This window comes from Lactuca virosa, chromosome 8 (assembly GCF_052849685.1).
Source record: "Lactuca virosa cultivar CGN04683 chromosome 8, Lactuca_virosa_CGN04683_v6, whole genome shotgun sequence".
Lineage (NCBI taxonomy): Eukaryota > Viridiplantae > Streptophyta > Magnoliopsida > Asterales > Asteraceae > Lactuca > Lactuca virosa.
In genome coordinates this window covers 56,925,801-56,946,183 of record NC_136433.1, presented here as the reverse complement: position 1 = coordinate 56,946,183, position 20,383 = coordinate 56,925,801, and the positions used below count along the sequence as shown (strand labels likewise).

Genomic DNA, 20,383 nt, shown 5'->3' with positions numbered 1-20,383 from the left:
GGTCAACCGAGTCAACTTGTCGAGTCCCTTCACAGACTCGTCGAGTTCTACCTATCATAAAATCGGGACAACCCGGCTTCAACTCATCGAGTCCTTTACTGGACTCGCCGAGTTCTCCTGTCTGTTTGGCTATCTTAACGGATTAAGCCCCTACACTTCAGATCCAAGCTTCATACTTCACATAAACCCTGAAAATGTCCATTTAAGGGTAAAGTTTCTGACTTTACCCCTTAATACCACTTCTTAAAGGGTTCAGCTCAAACCCTAATTCCTTGGGACCTAGAACTTGGTCCTTAAGCCCTCCATACACCAAACTAAAGCTTGCAACCTCAGATCTAAACCCCTAACACTACTTGGGCACGTAAAGTTCCCACCTTTTCCCCACATGCGTGGCCTTTTGGGCTAAAAAGGCTAATATGATACTCTATGGCTTGCATGGGGGCTCCAATGGCATAACGTTTGCACCTTTATGTCATAACAGCCCCTCTAGGTCCTAAATCTGGAAGATTATCCACTTGGGTTGTTCATTCTCCAAAGGTTATCATTCTTGGGCCAAAACCTTCATAAAAGGGGAAGGAAGAGATCTAATGAACTAGAGATCAAGATAGAAACTTGATTACCAGAAAATGTAGCCAAAGAAGTGTAGTTTCTGGATCTACTCTCCTCCTCTTGAGCCTTCTAACTTCTTCTTCTTCTTCAAGCTTCAAAACACAAAAGATTGCTTACAAATGGCTCACACACTCACAAGATGCTCTAGGGTTTCGTGGATTAGGGTTTGGGACAATGAGGCTGTAAATGAGGCTAAGGGGTGGGGGTTAAGGAGCTTAAATATGGTGCAAAACCCCGAAATTAGGGTTTCATTCTGGCCGATCTACTCGCCGAGTCAAGGGTTCTTGACTCTTCGAGTAGATAGCTTAAACCCCACGCATAATCTGCATTCTACTCGACGAGTTAGGGCCACCAACTCGTCGAGTCCTTCTCTTAAAATGAATAAATAATTAAGTTAAAAGCATACCAGGAACCAGGCGTTACATAATGTTTTTTTTATGAAAATGAAGTTGAAAAGGTTATGATACCTGATATTTATGATATAATTTTGTTAATAAATATGTATATTTTATTAAAAATTATAACATATTAATGTAGGTGTTGGATGAAGAGGCGTTAGACGAACAGTGGCGGAGTACGAATCAGTTCGATGAGTATGTTTTGGATTTGGATGATAATGAAGCTGAAAAGGTTATTATACGTTATATGTATGATATAATTTGTTAATAAATACGTATATTTTATTAATAATTATAACATATTAATGTAGATGGTAGACCACGAGGTAATAATTGTAGGGAATACAAATCACTTTGATGATAATGAAGCTACACCCGATGGACCTAGGCTTCGTAATCCATCAAAGTTTATGCGTAATCCTTTCATGCAGGTATATATTAAAAGCTAATACGGAAATAATTTTTTTAAGTCAAATATTCATAAAATAAAGATATAAATGTTTGACAAATGCTTTAGCTACACACGACACCAAAGCCAAAGCGAAGAGCAAAGAAGAAGGTTGATATCAGATCAACAACCCCTCCTCCTCATCCTCCTCCTCCTCCTCCAGTATTCGGTGTTGCTCATGACTTTTCAGTTTTGCGCCTACAACCTTACATAGTAGGCGATGAGGTTGTGTTACAAAATTATTTTTATCATGCGTATGACGTGCAACACAGATTGTACAATTTGATATTAGATAGAGAGTTTTGGAGCGCGTTGTTTGGGCATACACATAACGGCTGGTTAGATGAAGTAGTAAGTATTTATAAATTTATGCTTATAAGTGATTTTTTATTTATCAATTTTTAACAAAAGTACCATAACATTCGCAACATATCACGATTAGACTATTGACGGAGAGACGGTTTGAAGCTGACCGGTATACCATGATGCCTCCAAAAAAATTTTGTTTGCCATGTTTTGGAAGATGGTAACGAGTTGAGGGCATTTATGTATGGGATAGCTACATACCCCGACTTTATAGTTCCTTGGTGGGATGTGGATATGGTATATTATTAGTTTTATTGAAATTACATTCATTAGTATCATTTTTTTGTATCGAAATATTAATAAGTAATTATTTTTTAAACTTTGTACAGGTTTATATGCCGATTCATTCCTATCCAAATCATTGACTGTTTGGGGAACTACGACTGGAGTCAATGGAAGTCCATCTATATGATAGTCTCGGTAGGGGTGCGTTTGAAAATTTTGCGTCAGATGGAACTTTAAGCAAATTTGAGGCGCGGGTAGCAAAATATTTAGACAAAATTAAATACTGGCAGAGGAGGAACATCCCAAGACGACCATTGAATATGACATTTACCATCGAAGATAATGTTCCCCAACAAAGCAGCGGGTTGGGAGATTGTGTTGTATTTGTTTGTATGTTTATGGAACAACTAGTATCAGGACAACCAATACATGAATTTATGGACCCAAAAAATGTAGCTTTAGAGTTTCGTCAAAGGATGCCCAAAATTTATTGGGGATCGTGTGTTGGTCCTATGTAGTTGGATGTGATATATATATAAATGAATATTTGATTTATAAATTCAAGTGTTTCATTAGGAAAAGTAATTTTATATATAGAGCGATAGACATTATCTTCATACATAATATAATTATAACTTCAAAAGATAAAACATAACAACGATTACACCCTCTTTATTGACGTTACAACTTCAAAGTTAACCAAAATACCTAAACCTTATAACTTGTAAGCAATAATTGCCAAGAACAAAACTCAGCTACAAACCAAGACTATCTTCAAATTTTTATTTTCAGATTGAAAGTGTTTATTCGACTTAGCTACCTTAGCTATTACCATAGAAAATTGTTCCTTCTCTTTATCAACCCAACATATAAACTCGCATTTTGGTCCCTGTGAATTTAAAGATAGACAAGAAGATAAGTTGTGGTAGAAATATGATAGCGTAAATATTAAGGAACTAAAAATCATGATACCATTTTTGGGCAAGCGTAAAATAATCTTTCTGGGTTTTTAGGTGTACCCGATATCCTAATGATACGTTAACCTATGCAATTGCAGTATGCCATTCACCTGATTTATTTGATCAAATATGAATAACTTCACAAATAAATTTCATGGAGTGAGTATTACCCATCTATACACGAAATTTTATTGCAGACAAGTAAAATGCATTGTCTTGTCAATCAGTAAAGTTTGCTTAAGGGTTGACTATGAAATCATCTGTTTTGACTATGAATCCTTCAAGTTGAACTATGAAATGAAGACAAGTACACTGCGTTGTCTTGTCAATCAGTAAAGTCTGCTTACGGTTTAACTATGAAATAATCTGGTTTGACTATGAATCCTTCAAGTTGAACTATGAAGTGCAGACAAGTACAATGCCTTGTCTTGTCAATCAGTAAAGTCTGATTACGGTTTGACTATGAAATCATTTGGTTTGACTACGAATCCTTCAAGTTGAACTATGAAGTGCAGATAAGTACAATGCCTTGTCTTGTCAATCAGTAAAGTTTTCTTACGGTTTGACTATGAAATCATGTGCTTGACTATGAAGTAATCCAATTTAAATACCAACTTTTGTATATTTATAATCAGATTCGTGTGATTTTCCTAATACACTTTCATTGCATGTGAAAATGAATTCTTACAACGAAAGAAACTTTTGTGACCTACCAATATTCTTTCATAATCTTGAAAGAACAAATCCTAATACCTTCACAGCCATCAAGAAAACAGATACCAACCGCTTTCAATTCTGTTTCATGGCTTTAGGTTGAGTGGTATGTCATCTTTATTTTATTGATTTAATTAATAGTTGTAGGTAATGTACCTCGTTTAGATTTTGCATGTGACTAATATAAGTATGTTTTATTTTTATGCAGATCTGTACCTTCCTTAGGTGCATGATACCATTAATATATGTGAGGTATTTACCCCTACTTGGCAACTATCTGAGAACAATGTACTTTGCGGTGGCTTTGGACGGAAACCATGAACCCCCACTCTTAGCAGTTGGTTTGGGAAGCTTAGAGTGTGAGGAATCTTGGGCATGGTTCATGAGGAAGTTAAAATAATGTTTAGGTGACAATACAGAGGTTGGTTTCATAAGCCACCTATGTGATAAAATAGACTTTGCCGTTGGGAGATCCTACCCAGATTCATATCATGGGCATTGTCCTAAAGATATAACTTGGAAAATACAAGATTCTATCGGACATAATGGTACTATTGTCGAAAAGTTGTTTTGGAAGTCATGCAATGCATATAGTGTGCATGAATTTTACTTGTGTTTGGAGAGCTTTCAAAGTGCATGTAGGAATCCAATTGCCTGGCTTGACAATATAGCCATTTCAAAATGGGAAAGGGCATTTTGTTTTCCTAAAGTACGCTACAATGTTAAATCGATTGATATTCCTCAAATTGTGAAAAATATATCCACCTACACACATGAGTTACCTATAACAACAATCATTGAGTTAATCAATCAGTCGATACAATTGGTATATGTTGAACGGGCTGAAGTTGGAGGTAAATTTATAGTTATAGTTTGTTATTTCTTGTGTTCTTATTTCTAAATTAACTAATTTCGCAGGGAGGATTTCTGTTAGTGTGACCCCTTATGCTGAGAATAAGTTCAAAAACCAGTGAACAAGTCTTATAATTGGGAGGCAAGACGTATTTATGGGGATATATTTGAAGTCGATGAAAATTTCGACACCTGCAAAGTAAAACTTGAACGTAGGGTATGTAGTTGTGGGAAATGGCAAAAAAGTGGCGGTATACGTTGTGGCCACGCAATAGCGTCACTAAGAACCCATATGTCTGCAACCATTCACGAAATGGTTGATTATAAGCTGACTTCTGTCGTGTATCGAGCTGCATTCGGATCTGAGACGGTGAATTCTCTGCCATCACATGTGCAATGGGAAATACCAAATGAAAGGGTGGTCCTGTTACCTCCCAAGTAGAAGTAGTTATTCATGTGCCCCTTTCCATTTTATGTCTTATTATGTAGTAATTATGGTTTGATGTTTTAATGAAATGAAAATGGATGTGTTTTTTTAATTCATGTTTTATGCTTATTACTGAAACAACATACATTTGCAGGTGCGTATGAATACTGAAAGAGTAAGGAAGTTATACGGGAAAAGACTCCTTTAAAGGATTAACAAGACACATTTAAAAAACAAACAACGTAACTAACGAACATTATACATCTAATCTTCTTCAACTAACATGCATATTAAAAATGAGGGACATTCTTTAAAAGATTCCATGCTTCCCCATGCTTAAACTCTCTACCATCAGATTCGAAATGGTATAGCTCCATAGCCACCTGTATGAGAATGTCTTCATCCATATTCGGATGTTCATTATCCATCTCGTTGTAAATACGTTGAAAATGCTTGACCCTTTGTTTCAAATCCACAAACTTGTCTTCGACATCTCTTCTTCTTCAACATCGAGTACAACCCATTTGATGGTGAAACAAATGACATACACGAGACCAAAATGATCCATTGCGAACTTCTAACGGACCTGGTGGAAAATCCTCATCTACAGTTACGATCCAAGCATGAACCAAAGCGACCTCCTCTTCGATGCTCCATCTGAGTGGTACAGGTGGGTCCATAGTTGCAAGGTAAAAATGTAAGGTGATACAACTAATATGGATATGAACAATTATTTATAGTGGCCCCTTTTTGTTACTTCATCTGTGTTGTCAAGTCAAACAGTCGTGTCTTGTGTTGTCAGTCAGTGCAATGGCTTGTCAACTCAAACAGTCCTCTCTTGTGTTGTCAATAAGTACATTGCGTTCTTCAGTTAAGTTGGACTATGAATTGTAGACAAATTAAAAAATTTGACTGTGATTTTGTGTATAAGCTTATGTGCTATTGACGAACATTAAAAACGTGCCGTTTATTGTTGTCATAAAGCCTACTATAAATTTGCTTTCAGTGAAAAAATCATTTCACTTAAAGATATATCAGTTCTTCATATGTTACTTTTGAAAATTTACTCTCTTTATTTCGCTAAAAATGACTTCAAAACCATGGACCGATGAGGAGTACTTGGTTCTTAGTCGTGCATATATCCATGTGTACGAGACCAACAAGTCGAACGATCCAATGTTTTGGACTTGTTTACCTATATCTTCAACGCTGAAACTCGAACGACTGCAAAAAACCATCGTGACAACCTAGATATCGCAGCAAAATGGTATGAAATGAAAACTGAAATTCTATTATTCAACGATCTTTATACCATAATTGACGACCCCCGATTAAATGCTACTGAGGAGGTCATCTTGGAAGCTGCTAAAGAGGAATACAAATCATTAAGTGATGGGTTGGAATTCCAGTATGAAGCCCCTTGGAATATTCTGAAATATGTCCCGTTTATTTAATATCTATTTCTATCTATTAGGTTTGTACTAGGTTATTTACATGTATTTCGTCTGTATTAGATGTACCTCCTCTGTTTTATGTTATTTATGAAAACTGGTTGGATTATTTTTAACAATATTCCAAACGTCCTCATATTCGATTACACATAAAACAATACATTACAAATAACAATTCCATAAAGCATTACACATTAAACCTTACACATAAAACAACACATTACAAATAACAATTCCAAACGTCCTCATACTCGATTACACATAAACCAATACATTACAAATAACAATTCAATAAAGCATTACACATAAAACATTACAAATATGAAATTTGCATAATAACAGAGTTGTCTACATGAAATACTGATTATTTTTAACAAGATTCCAAACGTCCTCATATTCGAAGTCACTGCCTTCATGCTCCAAAATGTAAAAATCTTTAGCAATTTCCAAAAGCTCTTTGGCGTCTGCATAATAAGTTTTGGTATTTTTAACATAATTATACGCTCGATTGAACCATATGACTTCTCCCCTTACATCCATCCATTTACTGACAATATATGATTGTAGCAGGTGTTGTCATTCTCCCATCTCATGGTTGAACAAAGTTGTTATGCGGGTCCATTCATCACCTACCAGACAATGCGGGGGAGCCAGTGGCGTTACACCCTCCTTAACTCTAAGCCAACATCGTGTTACAACCAACACCTTGCTTGTCGTCCATGATCGTGGAGAATTGGAACCAGGTACTGCATTCGAAGAAGTTGCTACATTGGACGACATTTCTGAATATGGGTGTTCGTTTCGTATAGATGATATGGGTGTTCGTTTCGTATAGATTAAACATCTATTTATAATAAAAAAAGGAGTTAACAAGGACTTGAAAAGTGTAGTGGAATCTTTTTGTACTACAGTGAGTTATCATGTCAAACAATCATTTATGTGTAGTCATTTCCAAGTTTGACTACGATTTGCAGGTTACTACAGTGACTTGTCATGTCAAACAATCATCTATGAATTCTAACTCTCGCTATGAAATGGTTGCCTTTGGACTATGATTTGCGGATTACTAGGATGTATAAATACGAAATATACGATCGTTTTCTTATTAAAAATACTATATATAATCTCAACTTTATTATGAGTTCATCCTCAAAGTTCGAAATTTGCTCATGTGACGAAGTAGATTGTTACTACTGTAATCCAGTCGACCCCTTTGTTACACCTTCTTCAGAAGGCCCATATATGTCGGATGAAAGTTTTCAAGAATTGAAAACGGCTGAAGAACAAAAAAAGAAAGATAAAGAGTCATCCCGACTTCTCAGTCAACGTCGTAAAGTTATTGCATCGGAATGCAAAGAAGGTCAAGAATGGATAGACCTTAATAAAAAGAAAATCAAAGAGCATGAAGAATGGATAAAAAAGACTAAGAAGACTATCAAAATGACTGAAAAATGGGTTGCTGACAAGGATGCAAAGATGATACATCTTAGGGTGCAAAAGGATCGTTTGGAAGATAAAATGAGAATTATGGATGACTATATAACAATCGAGAAATTAAAGAGAAGTACCCATTGTAGTTCCCTGAGGTTAATAATTAGTTAAAAAGTTATTGTAACATTAGCATGTCTTGGGTTTGCTATATGTTTTTTTAGATTAATATGTTTGTTTACCGTTAATTTCCAAGTATTTTTAAAAATCATGTATAAAAACTTCATTTGCTCTTATGACGTTCAAACTAAATTAAAATATAAAAGCATAAGAACAACATCTTAGAAAATTAATAAAAACATTATAATACATAATAAATTAACAACTCTTCAATTGAAAGTTGTTTTAAATCATAATCGGCGTTATAGGTCTGTGAACAACTCGCAGAAGCCCCAATATTAAATGTCGTCTCCATAGTAGGAATTCTCGTGCGACGTGCTCCACTGCCGGACACCCTTCCAGAACAATTTTTTCTCGTGTGTCCTGCTTGACCGCATGTAGAACACTCTTTTCTAATTGGACCCTCGCCTTGGGATGGAATGCGTTTTGTGTTTCTTGGCCTGCCTGGCTGGCGTTTATCCATTATAGGTGGCCTAACAATCATCAAATCATCGGGGATAATGGAAAATCCGATCCGGTTCGATGACGTCATATTGAATCCAATTTCATCAAAGATCTGATCCGGTTTCAAACAGGTTTTGACCGGTTTTCCCTTCCCCAAATCCGAATCGGTTTAATCCGATCCGGTTTGGATCCGAAATGAAATTTACAATTTAAAAAAAACATTTTTAGGACCTCATATATAACACAAAATGCAACATAGGTTCATTAAAGTAGTTAAAACATACATCAAAAGTCGAAATAGAAAGAGTTTAGAAACTAGTTAACTAACAATAATAATAAAGTGGCGTTATAACATTTTGCCAAATAGAAAGAGTTTTTGTGGTCTTCCACTTTGTGTCGCCTTCACTAAAATGTTCTTCAACCGCCACACAAATGGTTAGGGGTCTCATCAATACCATATTCTTCATTTTCGTCTTCGTCTTCATCGTCATTGTCTTCGTTTACTTCCGGAGGTGTTGATAAGCCTTGTGCATATTCTTCATCCATTATCTCCGGTTCAACATTTTGTGCTAGTGAGCCTTCTAGTGATGCCAAGTGTTGTATACGTTCCCCCGAATCCAAGTAATCCTTCAAGAAAATGCAAACATCTACCGCAACCGGGGTAAGATTCGTCCTCAACTTCGATAAAACTTTACCACTAAAAGAAAAATAGGATTCCGAAGCTACCGTGGAAGCTTGGACGGTTAGAAAATCGCGGGCCATGACGGAGATAATAGGAAATTGTGCTTCCTTTTCTCTCCACCAAGCCAAAATATCAAAAATTTTAAATTGTGGTGCACTCATGAATTTTAAAAATTTTGACCCCATATAAATTCCAAGTTCGCTACTAGGGGTTAGTGTGTGTGCTCGCTTGCTTTGTTCCTCCAAAAGGTAGTTACAGAGGTCGATATGAAAATCCGTTCGACCCCCACTACTAGCCGATGCACCACTAGTAGAGTCGGTTACACTTGCAAAAGTGTTTGACATATTGTCATATTTTGTAGCGTAAATGTCAAACAAATTAGTAGAGGTATTATTAAAATTGTGTATCTGGTTACAGATGTAGTTTGAGTCATCTTTGTGCAAATTTAAAGAGATGGACATTTTGGTAATCAAAGCATCTACACCCGTAACATTGATACATGGGTTTAATGTCTTGACGCAAGTAAAAAGTGGTGGCATTTCTTTGAAATATTTGACTAATTTTTCTCTCATTGGTCTCGTAACCAAAACAAATATTTGACTTCTTTGTTCAAAATGCTCCAATTGCGCGGACATCAACCATAATTCATTTAGTAACAACGGACTTGTAGGATAATACACGCCCGGTAAAAAAGTGGTTGATTGTTTAAAAACTTTTAACATTTCCACAAAATCTTCCATCAAATCCCAATCAAAATCCGAAACCGGGTTTTTTTCTTTTGAAATTGTGTCGTAAAATAATTGCAAAGCGATTCTTTGACGTGTCAAACTTTCAAACATCATGCACGTCGAACTCCATCTAGTGTCAACATCCCAATGAGGACTATATGAAGTTACGTTAATGGAAATGGCAAACTTTCGATATTTTTCCATTGTAGCTTTATTTTTTTCCAAAAACTCTAGTTAAAACATTTTTTAATTTTTCAATCGTCGAATCTAACATTTTTAAACCATCTTGTACCGCTAGATTAATAATGTGACAAACACATCGAGTATGAAAAAAACGAGCCATCCAAAATAGGTCTATATTTTGCAATTTATCTTTTTGCGGCGGCAGTATTGTTACTTGCATTGTCAAACGAAATAGAGAAGATTTTGTCGATTAAATTATAAGTCTCTATAACGCTTACTAAAATTGCAAATAATCGTGCCCCCCGTGTGAGGATGCGGAAAAAGTTCAAAAGCAATAACTCGTCTGTTCATTACCTAAGTAGAGGGGTCTATCCAATGTACCGTGATGACAAGATAGCTTTTGGGACAACTCCAGGTGGAGGAACAAACATCACAAGTTAAAGAAACACTGGTTTTTATATTTAAAAATCTCAATTGCATATCTTTTTGGCTATATCCCAATACTTTAAAGCATCACGTCTAAGAGAATTGTGACTTACTTGCCGGTATTGTGGTTGCATTTTTTCCCGCAAAATCCTTGTTAATCGTGGGTTGTTGAAGTGGTTGAAAGGCAAGCCCTCTTGAATCACGAACTTGCAAAAGCTTTCACGAATGTCATCATTGTTGTAAATAAAGATCGCCTCGTCGGGAATAATATTTGGTTGATCCGGATTGCCTTGACCTTTTACAACCGGACAAGTTTTTGTTACATGACTCCACAACGTACTATTGCCATCTTTTCCCAAAAACATCCCGCACTTCTTGCATCTCGCCTTTTCCTTCCCGTTCGACAACAAACACAAATCATAATGTTCCCACACTTCTTTATTCCGAGTGGTTGGTATGATTTTCACCACCGTTGCATCCGAATCTTGACCCGCGGTAGAATTTATCGAGTTCATTTTTGTGGAGTATTATAAAACCAGAAGTCTAAAAGTAGTAGAATTTTGTGTAACATTGAAATCTAGCAAATGCCATCTATTTACATGTGTTGAGGAGGCCATAAAAGTTAAGAAATAGCCAAACTAACCGTTTTTTGGAGCTTACTAACGATTAGAAAAAAATTGATTTTTTTTCTAAAATGCCAGTTTTTTAACGGTCACAAAAAAATCTGATTTCAAACCGGTTTTGGATCCGGTTTTCGTCGAATCCGGTTTACGATCTGGGGGTCGATCCGATTTTACGTGTGAAACTCCAAACTGGTTTCAATCCGGTCACCGGTTTAATCCGAACCGGTTCGGTCAAAACCGTTTTTGACCAAATCCGGTTTCCGGATCGGATCAGATCCTATGGGCCAATCCAGTTTTTGTGTGCATCTCTAGTGATGGGTGGTGGGTGGTGGTTGGTGGTAGTGGCGGGTGGTAGTCATAACGGTGGGTAGTAGCTAGGTGATAGTGATGGGTGGTGGAGGTGGGTGGGTGGTGGTTGTGGTGGGTATGGTGATGATGGTGGGTGGGGGTGATGGTGACAGTTGGTGGTGGTCGATGGTGATGGGTAGTGGTGGCGGGTGGTGGTGATGGGTGGTGGTAGTAGCAGGTGGTAGTCATAGTGATGGGTGGGTAGTAGTGATGTGTGGTGGAGGTGGATGGTGGTGGTGGGTGGGTGGTGGTTGTGGTGGGTGATGGTGATGGTGGTGAGTGGGGTTGGTGGTGGTGATGGGGGTGGTGGTGGTAGTGGTAGTGGTGGATGATGGTCGTGGTTAGCGGTGGCGGATGGTGGTGATGATGTTGGGTGGTGGTTTTCGTGGGTGGTGGTGATGGTTAATGGAGGTGGGTGGCGGTGACGGGTGGTGGTGGTGGATCGTATTGTTTGGGTAGTGAGTGGTGTTGGTTAGTGGATTTTTAATTTTTTTTTTACTTATTTATTAGTTTATATTAATATTGTTTGATAATTTTAATTTTAAAAAAAAATTGTGTGGTCAAAATTTGTTTTCTAATGTTCTCGCAATAAGAAATGTTCTCGATTGAACGCTCCATATATATATATATATATATATATATATATATATATATATATATATATATATATATATATATATATATATATATATATATATATATATATATATATATATATATATATATATATATATATATAGGGAGAGAGAGAGAGAGAGAGCTATGTTCAAATGTGGATTGACATCTATTGTGCGGACGTGTGGACAATGCTATTGTTTGAGAATAACAAAGAAAATATGTTGTTTGATAATATGAATACGTTCAATCTTACATAACTATTGTTAATATAATATATTCTCACTAATTAAATCGTCTATAAGGTTATTATAGATTTATTATTATTATTCTCATTCTGTCAGAATGTTGTCAGAATGTTTATTAAGTCGTATTCTGTCAGAATGAAAATGAGTGAAAAACGATGTGTGAGAACAAAAATGAATAAGAATTAGTGAGAATACATGAAAATGACAATATTTTTGTAAGGTTGAACATATTCGCATTACTAAACAACTTATTCTCTTACTAATTCTCATAGAATAGCACTGTTCACATGTCCGCACAATAATTATCCATCCACATTACAACCTAGCCATATATATATATATATATATATATATATATATATATATATATATATATATATATATATATATATATATATATATAGAGGGAAGTTCAAATGTTTCTCACATCTATTGTGTGCTAGAATGCACCAATAAGAATTTAGTATTAATTATATGTATATTAAATGCTATCCATACTTATAATTCATTTTTATGGAAACTAATTAAATTCTTCATTAATGTCAACAATAATATTTTTTCAGAATAAATTCATATCTAGAAGAATGAAAGTGTCTTCCAACAGATTGAAAGTGTATTCTAGTAGAATACCCTCTTGTTCTTCATATTCAATGCAACTTTATTGTATTTTAAGTGAGTGAGTCGTAAAATAAAATACGAACTCATATATAAAAACCTAGATGCGAATTTATTCTGAAAGAATGTTGCTGACATTAATGACGGATTTAATTAGTTTTCATAAAAAGAGAATTGTAATTATGGATATCATTTGATATACATATAATTATGAAAATCATTTAATATCTATATTTATTTAATTAAATAATTATTTAATTTACTAAATTTTCTATTGGTGCATTTTAGTACACAATAAATGTAAGAAAAACAAAATAACCTATATATATATATATATATATATATATATATGTATATATATATATATAGTTTTAAGTCGGCTTTACCCTTCATAAATAACAAAAAACAAAGCAAGGAATGAAACTTCCAAAGACATGACAAAATTCTGTAATCCTGTCTTCATCCTTCACTCAACATATTAAAACCCCGCATATCCATATTACAACTCAATTTGGCAAACCTCTCCTCGCTCTCTCCAATCCTCCAAAGTTATATTAAAAGGATGAGCGAAAAACTGGTAGAAAAAGCCATCAATAGTCTCGGAAAAGGCTTCGATTTAACCTCCGATTTTCGACTAAAGTATTGCAAAGGCAAAGACCGTTTAGTTTTTCTTAATGAAAATGAATCAAATGAGCTTCTTGTACCTGGGTTCGGCTCCTTCAAAGGTGTATCACGTGATATCAAATGTGATAAAGGCGATAGGGTTCGATACCAATCTGATATTCTCGACTTCAATCAAGTAAGTTGTGAGTTTTGAGTTTATAAACGAATGTATAAACTGTGTTGTTCTTTCTTTTTTAATATGTAATGCTTTCAGATGTCAGAAGTTTTCAACAAAAAGTGCTCAGGGCCAGGGAAAATTCCGAATGGATTCTTTAATGCGATGTTTGCATTCCAAAGTGGTTCGTGGGCTAGTGATGCTGCTAACACAAAGTATTTAGGATTGGATGGTTACTTCATTATGTTGTTTAACGTCCATCTTGATCGTTATCCCTTAGTTCTCTCCGATGAAGTTCGAAATGATGTTCCTTCAACTTGGGATCCACCTGCTCTTGCAAGGTACGCAAAATGATCATCATTTTTTTTTTCTCTAGATTTTGATTATTAAGCTCAAAATAGTGATTACCAATCTTCAAAAAATCGAAATTTTGTATGTGAAATTAAGTTATAAAGTCAAATCAGCGTAACATGGCATAATCCACTTGGTGGATGTGTATCACAAACATGGCTGAATTTGACCCACGATAGGTGACCAAACGAGTTAAAAATGACCAAGTCAAGAAAAGGACACACATTTTAATTACTTAATAATTGATTCTAGTTATGATTTATAAGTTTGTTAATAGATATTCAGTTAAGATTTGTAATTTTTAATTAGAAGAATTATATATTTTATTTAAGGATAATATGAAGGCGTGTACTTTTTCAAAAGAACAGAAGGAATTCCAAAAATGTCAATAGTGCCAGGTAAAACATTTTGCTTGTTTGACTGGGCTAATTATTCTTATAAAAGTCAACAATATCAGTGGCTGATCTTTCATTATCATATTGAATTCGAAGGAACGCGATTGGTTTATACTTTTTTTTACGGTACAGAAATTAATAGAAATTTCTACCAAAATTAGATCATTAAATCACAATGACATGTTAATGATTTGTTTTTGAATAATCATGACGTTTGACATTATTGATTTACTTTATTTTGGATTATTATTATTATATATTGATAAGGTAGGGTACCATGATTAAGCTTAATGAATGATTGATTTGGACACAAAATAATTGCCGGAAATTATCTACACTAGTAGAGATTTGTACATATCCATTCTTAAACGGCGTATAATATAATTTCATTATATTTGTTAGCGATAAACAATAGGTTTTTTTATAAACATAACAATTTGTGTTTCAGTATGTTATATTGTAAATATATAAATAAATTTTTATTCTAAAATAAAACTAGGGCATGTAAATATACATATGTTATATGTACAAAATAGTTAGTGTATAATATGTCTCTAACAAACTTGCGAGCCTACAATCATGTCTTGTAAATGTGATAGTATTTTTTTTAATTATATTATGTTTATATATGTGTAATTTTTATTACAGATTCATAGAAAAATATGGGACTCATATAATAGTTGGGATAAGCATAGGGGGGCAAGATGTAATATTGTTGAAGCAAAACAAATCCTCTAATTTGGAACCTTCACAACTAAAGAACCATTTGGAAGACCTTGGAGATGAAATGTTCAATGGGGCATGCACTTTTCCCCCTCATCAACTCAAAACAAACAACAGGAACAAGGTTTAAAGAAAACCCGATTATTGTATACAAAACAATATTTATATATGTGTTTATAGTTATGGTGATGCACGAATCCGATAAATATGTCAAATTTACTTGAAAATTAATTAAGAGAAGTTAATGTTATAATTTTCATACAACATATAGAGTACATGTTACATTTCCTTGTTCTTATGGATTATTGTAATGGTTACTAACTAGTCTTAAACATGTGTAATGGTTACTAACTAGTCTTAAACATGTAATTGCAGACACCATCAGCGTTTAGTACTGTATTTGACCCGGAACCAATGCTCTTCAACGGCTTCTCTTCTACCGCAACAAAGAATGTAGGTTTGATTGTCATATATAAATATAATAAATGGAATAAACATCCCTTAGTCTTTGTTGAATTAAAAAAAAAAGACTTATCGGATCTTGATACTATAGTAATTATGATAGTAATTAAAGAAACGGAAAAGATTATAGATCTAACCTACAATTTAGACTTTGGAATATTTATTTATCATTATTATTATATTGCCGTGTTGTGCAAGTATCAATCTTGAAGGAACAAAATGGGAAACTAGTATTTTTTATTTTTTTATGAAGCATTATTAGGCGATTTCAAACCTAGCTAGTGTCATGTGTGGACATGGATTCTTGACTTGGTTCCAATGACCGCGTCATTGGTGTACTTTATTTTACAACTAATTTTTTATTTTTTTATTTTATGTTATAATATAGTCATATTAGATAACCAAAAATAATAGGTCATTTTCTATCATTTATTATTAAATAAATAATTATTTAATCTAATATTTGTGCATATGATATAGGGGATAACTGTAATGTGTTCTAAAAGAGGAGGTGATCTTACATCAACCACACATTGTGAATGGTTACTGACTGTACCTTCGATGCCAGATGCCATTAGTTTTGACTTCATTCCGATCACCTCTTTACTTCCAGGTGTTCCCGGAAAGGGCTTCTTATCACATGCCATTAACCTCTACCTTCGTTGTAAGTATTCTTATTTTCCTTTTAATCAATCACCAATAATGAATTTGTATTTTATATCTATAAGTAAAATTATATATCAAATAAAAGTGTTATATTTCCTTAGATTTTCTTATTTGATAATTGTTGTAGATGTCAAAATGGCAGCTGGTTAGATAGTTAGTAATAAGCGTGTAATTTTTGGGTAGGTCGTCGGACCGAGTTCATTGACTTAAAGTGCCTTTTATCCATTTTTTTAAATGATAGTGTCTTAAACATGACTTAGAATCGTATTATATTATTATTATTATTATTATTATTTAATTTGTTTGTTAATAAAATAATTTTGAATATTTTATCATTGAAAATAAATAAATAATTTAAAGTTTACTCACAAATAATCCTGTTATTGTTGTGACTTGTCACATGCAGACAAACCTCCTATAGCAGATTTGGTATACTTCTTGGACTTTCAAGCCCATAAACTATGGGCTCCAATTCATAATGATCTCTCGTTAGGCCCAACTACAAACAGGGCCATCAAAACCCCAGCATTGAATTTCAACTTGATGGGACCCAAGCTCTATGTTAACACTACCCAGGTATTAAATACACACCATAAGTAATTTATTGATAGTAAGTTTTTTGAAATATGACTAAACATCAAAAATTGTCTTTTACAGGTTACAATATCAAAGAAGCCCGTTACTGGAATGCGGCTATATCTCGAGGGTATGAAATGCAACAGGTAATAAACTTGTAAATACATATATTTTATTCATTGTTATTTGCATCATTTGTAATAAGTATAGTTATTGATTATACCAGGTTGGCCATACACCTCCAACACTTATCAGAGACACCGATATTATTCAGAGATAGAATAGGTGAAGCTTTAAACTGGCGTGGATCAGAGGACATTCCTGATCCACGTTTTTTTGAACCAATTCAATGGAAGAAGTTTTCTCATGTTTGCACAGCACCGATTAAGTATGATCCTAAATGGGCATTGCCTAGAAAAGATGCCTCATTTATTGTCACGGGAGCTCAACTTCATGTCAAAAAGCATGAGTCAAAGAGCATTTTGCATCTTCGATTATTGTATTCTAGGGTTTCGAGCTCATGTGTAGTGCAATCATCTTGGACTTTAGGCCAAACCAGTACATCACAAAGATCGGGCTTTTTGTCTGCATTAAGTACCACATTAACTGGAAATCCAGAGAAAGAGATAACAACAGCAAATGTGGTGGTAGATTCGGGCATTTATCCAAATGGACCACCAGTGGAGGTGCCATCACCAAAACTTCTAAAGTTTGTTGATATGTCACAAGTATGTAAGGGACCAAGGGACAATCCCGGGCATTGGTTAGTCACCGGGGCTAAACTTGACTTGGATAAAGGGAAAATACGTCTTCTTGTCAAGTTTTCTTTATTGAACATATTTTGAATATGAAAATAAATAAATTGAATATGATATTAAGAGAGGGTTGCAGTAATTATGTTAGTTTCATTATGTGCCCACAAAGTTCGAAGGCTTAAAGTCCTCTAAAAATAGAAGCATGGAGTAGTCAGTTATGTAAATATATGGAAATACCTAGTAAGGTGAAGAAAAAACTTCATTTTTTGTATAAATTTATTAATTCCTTGTAATAATATAATTTGATGTCTTTTGATTCATTCATTATTCCATATGGTTTTTTAGTGTATACGTAATTTTAAGTGATAGCTTTTCTTTCCCAAATTTAAAAAATTTCAACCATATTATTACAGTTCCTTTTAAATACCAAAAATATTATTAAAACTCTTTATGGGGTGTTATGAACTACGAAATCGTTAAAAATGATCGTGAATTATTTGCTCATAAACAAAATCAAGCGTGGGTTGGCTCCAAAACGAGGAAACGAATTTAACCAATATTGGGGCACATTATTCTATGAACAATATTGGAAGCAAGAATTCAAATCAATTTTAATCAAATTGACTAACACGAATTTGGTAAAACTAAAGTTCTACGATAAATGAGGACTAAAAAGACATTAGGGGACAGTTGATGAAAATTCATACACTTACAAGAATCAACATTACTTTGGGAGTAAATTTAAAAGAATGTACCACACTTTAGGTTCAAGATCTCGCCCCTATTAATTTGAAATCAAATTTAAATAGGACTTTAAACATGCCATAGATCTTAAGCACAAATTCCAATCATTGAATCCAATATTCCCTCCCATCATTTATGTTACATGTAATGACACCGGCACAAATCAATAACAAGAACCACCAAAGAGCATCCAAACATTTTAGAATAGAGGTGAGTTGGCTACAGCATAAAGAAAAAGTAAATGAAATAAAAAAAAAATTAAAAAGTTATAGAGTTAAATACTATAATAAGACATAAAGAAAAGGTTGAGTTTTATGTTCTATTTAATTACAAATTGGACTTCTTAAATTGAGAATTTCATTTATAGAAATGTAAGAATTATTCTATCTCATTTTCCATGGTTTAGCATACTCCCTAGGTCATCCCAACCTTGTTTTACTTTTTCCAACGGTGGAAAATACATAAATAAAAATCTATGGAGACGCTAGAAAACTTTACATAGTACAATTAGTAAGGGGGGACAAATCCAAAAGCATTCCAAGCAAAACCATTTAATTTAGCTTTATGTTTGATCAAATTAAAGGATAGCAATTGAATATCATCATTTTCAAAGGAGAACACTTCATATTATTAGGTGTAACATTCATGTATTACATAGGTTAATTAAAAAATAAATAAATATAAATGTTTAAATATTTAAAAACTTTGGATTTATAAAAAAAATAAGAAAAATAATGAATTATTAAAATTGATTTTTTTTATCTTTTAAATTTAAATAAATAAAGAAAATAAACTAATGAGCTTTAATTTGGAAATTTGGAAATAAGAAGGTAAATGCATTAATGAAATTTATATTCATTTATTACTATATTTATTTAATTATTACATTAAAGTATTATGTGAAATTTATTAAAATAGAAAAACCCATAAAATGACATGTGGAAAAGAAATTAATTCAAAATAACCACAAAGTGAGATTTGGCAAATTGAATGAGAGTATGACATGTGGCAAAAAAAACTTTATTTATTAGAGTAGATTATTACTATATTTATTGTAATTATTACATTAAAGTATTATATGAAATTTATTAAAATAGAAAAACCCATAAAATGACAAGTGGAAAAGAAATTAATTCAAAATAACCACAAAGTAACATTTGTCAAATTGAATGAGAGTGTGACATGTGGCAAAAAAAACTTCATTTATTAGAGTAGATAAGTGAATTTTGGGCTTTCCAAATATGTCATCGCATCAAGTAGACCAAGGCATATCTTAACTTCACACACCTCTTACCAACCGCTCTAAAATTGAGCTTAAGAAGAAGATCTATCCCATTTTTTTGGAGACAAATGCAATAGCTCACTCCAAGAAAAAAACCATTTCAAAATGGTCATCGAGAAGTGACACTGAAGACATGATCAATTTCCTCATCCGGTGAGTTGCAAAACTCATATAAACTGGAGGAAATATGTACACCTCGATGAGAAAGATTATTGGCCAAATGGATTTTGTTTTGAAAAAATGCTAAAAAACAATTTATTTTAGGAGACACACCTAATCCAACTGAAACCAACAAATTGTTGCCAAGAAACAGCCTCATCCATCAGTTTTCTCGAGGATTGAACTGAGAAATTCCCCACAGTCGCGCCAACCTAGTTCCAACACGCTGACAAATTAAAGAGCTACACACAATTTCACGATGTCTAACAACAAATCAACTAATTCAGCAGCTTATTCGCCCCTTCTAATATTCCTCTTCCAAGCCCAGCCCATATGCAAGTCAACAACCCTATTGTTCCATTCAAGAATTATGTCCCTGATTAAGCAATTCTTGTTCGACTCGATATCATAAAGACTTGAATATTTTTCTTTAAGGGGTGAACTCTCGCACCCTTAGCCTTCCAGAAGAAAGTTTGATTTCCAATAACAATACCTCTTTCAAAACGATCAAATAAAGATATAC

The 20,383-nt window shown here is 33.8% G+C and overlaps 1 protein-coding gene across 1 annotated transcript; it reads left to right on the top strand.

Moving 5' to 3' along the window:
- Positions 1-13,370: 13,370 nt before the first annotated feature.
- On the top strand, positions 13,371-17,995 carry LOC145132684 (MAC/Perforin domain-containing protein). The gene is made up of 8 exons (XM_079067570.1): positions 13,371-13,768; positions 13,847-14,088; positions 15,142-15,340; positions 15,592-15,669; positions 16,159-16,342; positions 16,751-16,920; positions 17,002-17,066; positions 17,147-17,995. Exons 1-8 carry the CDS (start codon positions 13,532-13,534, stop codon positions 17,763-17,765), a joined length of 1,794 nt encoding a protein of 597 aa, XP_078923696.1. The 5' UTR covers positions 13,371-13,531; the 3' UTR covers positions 17,766-17,995.
- The last annotated feature ends 2,388 nt before the right edge of the window (positions 17,996-20,383 follow it).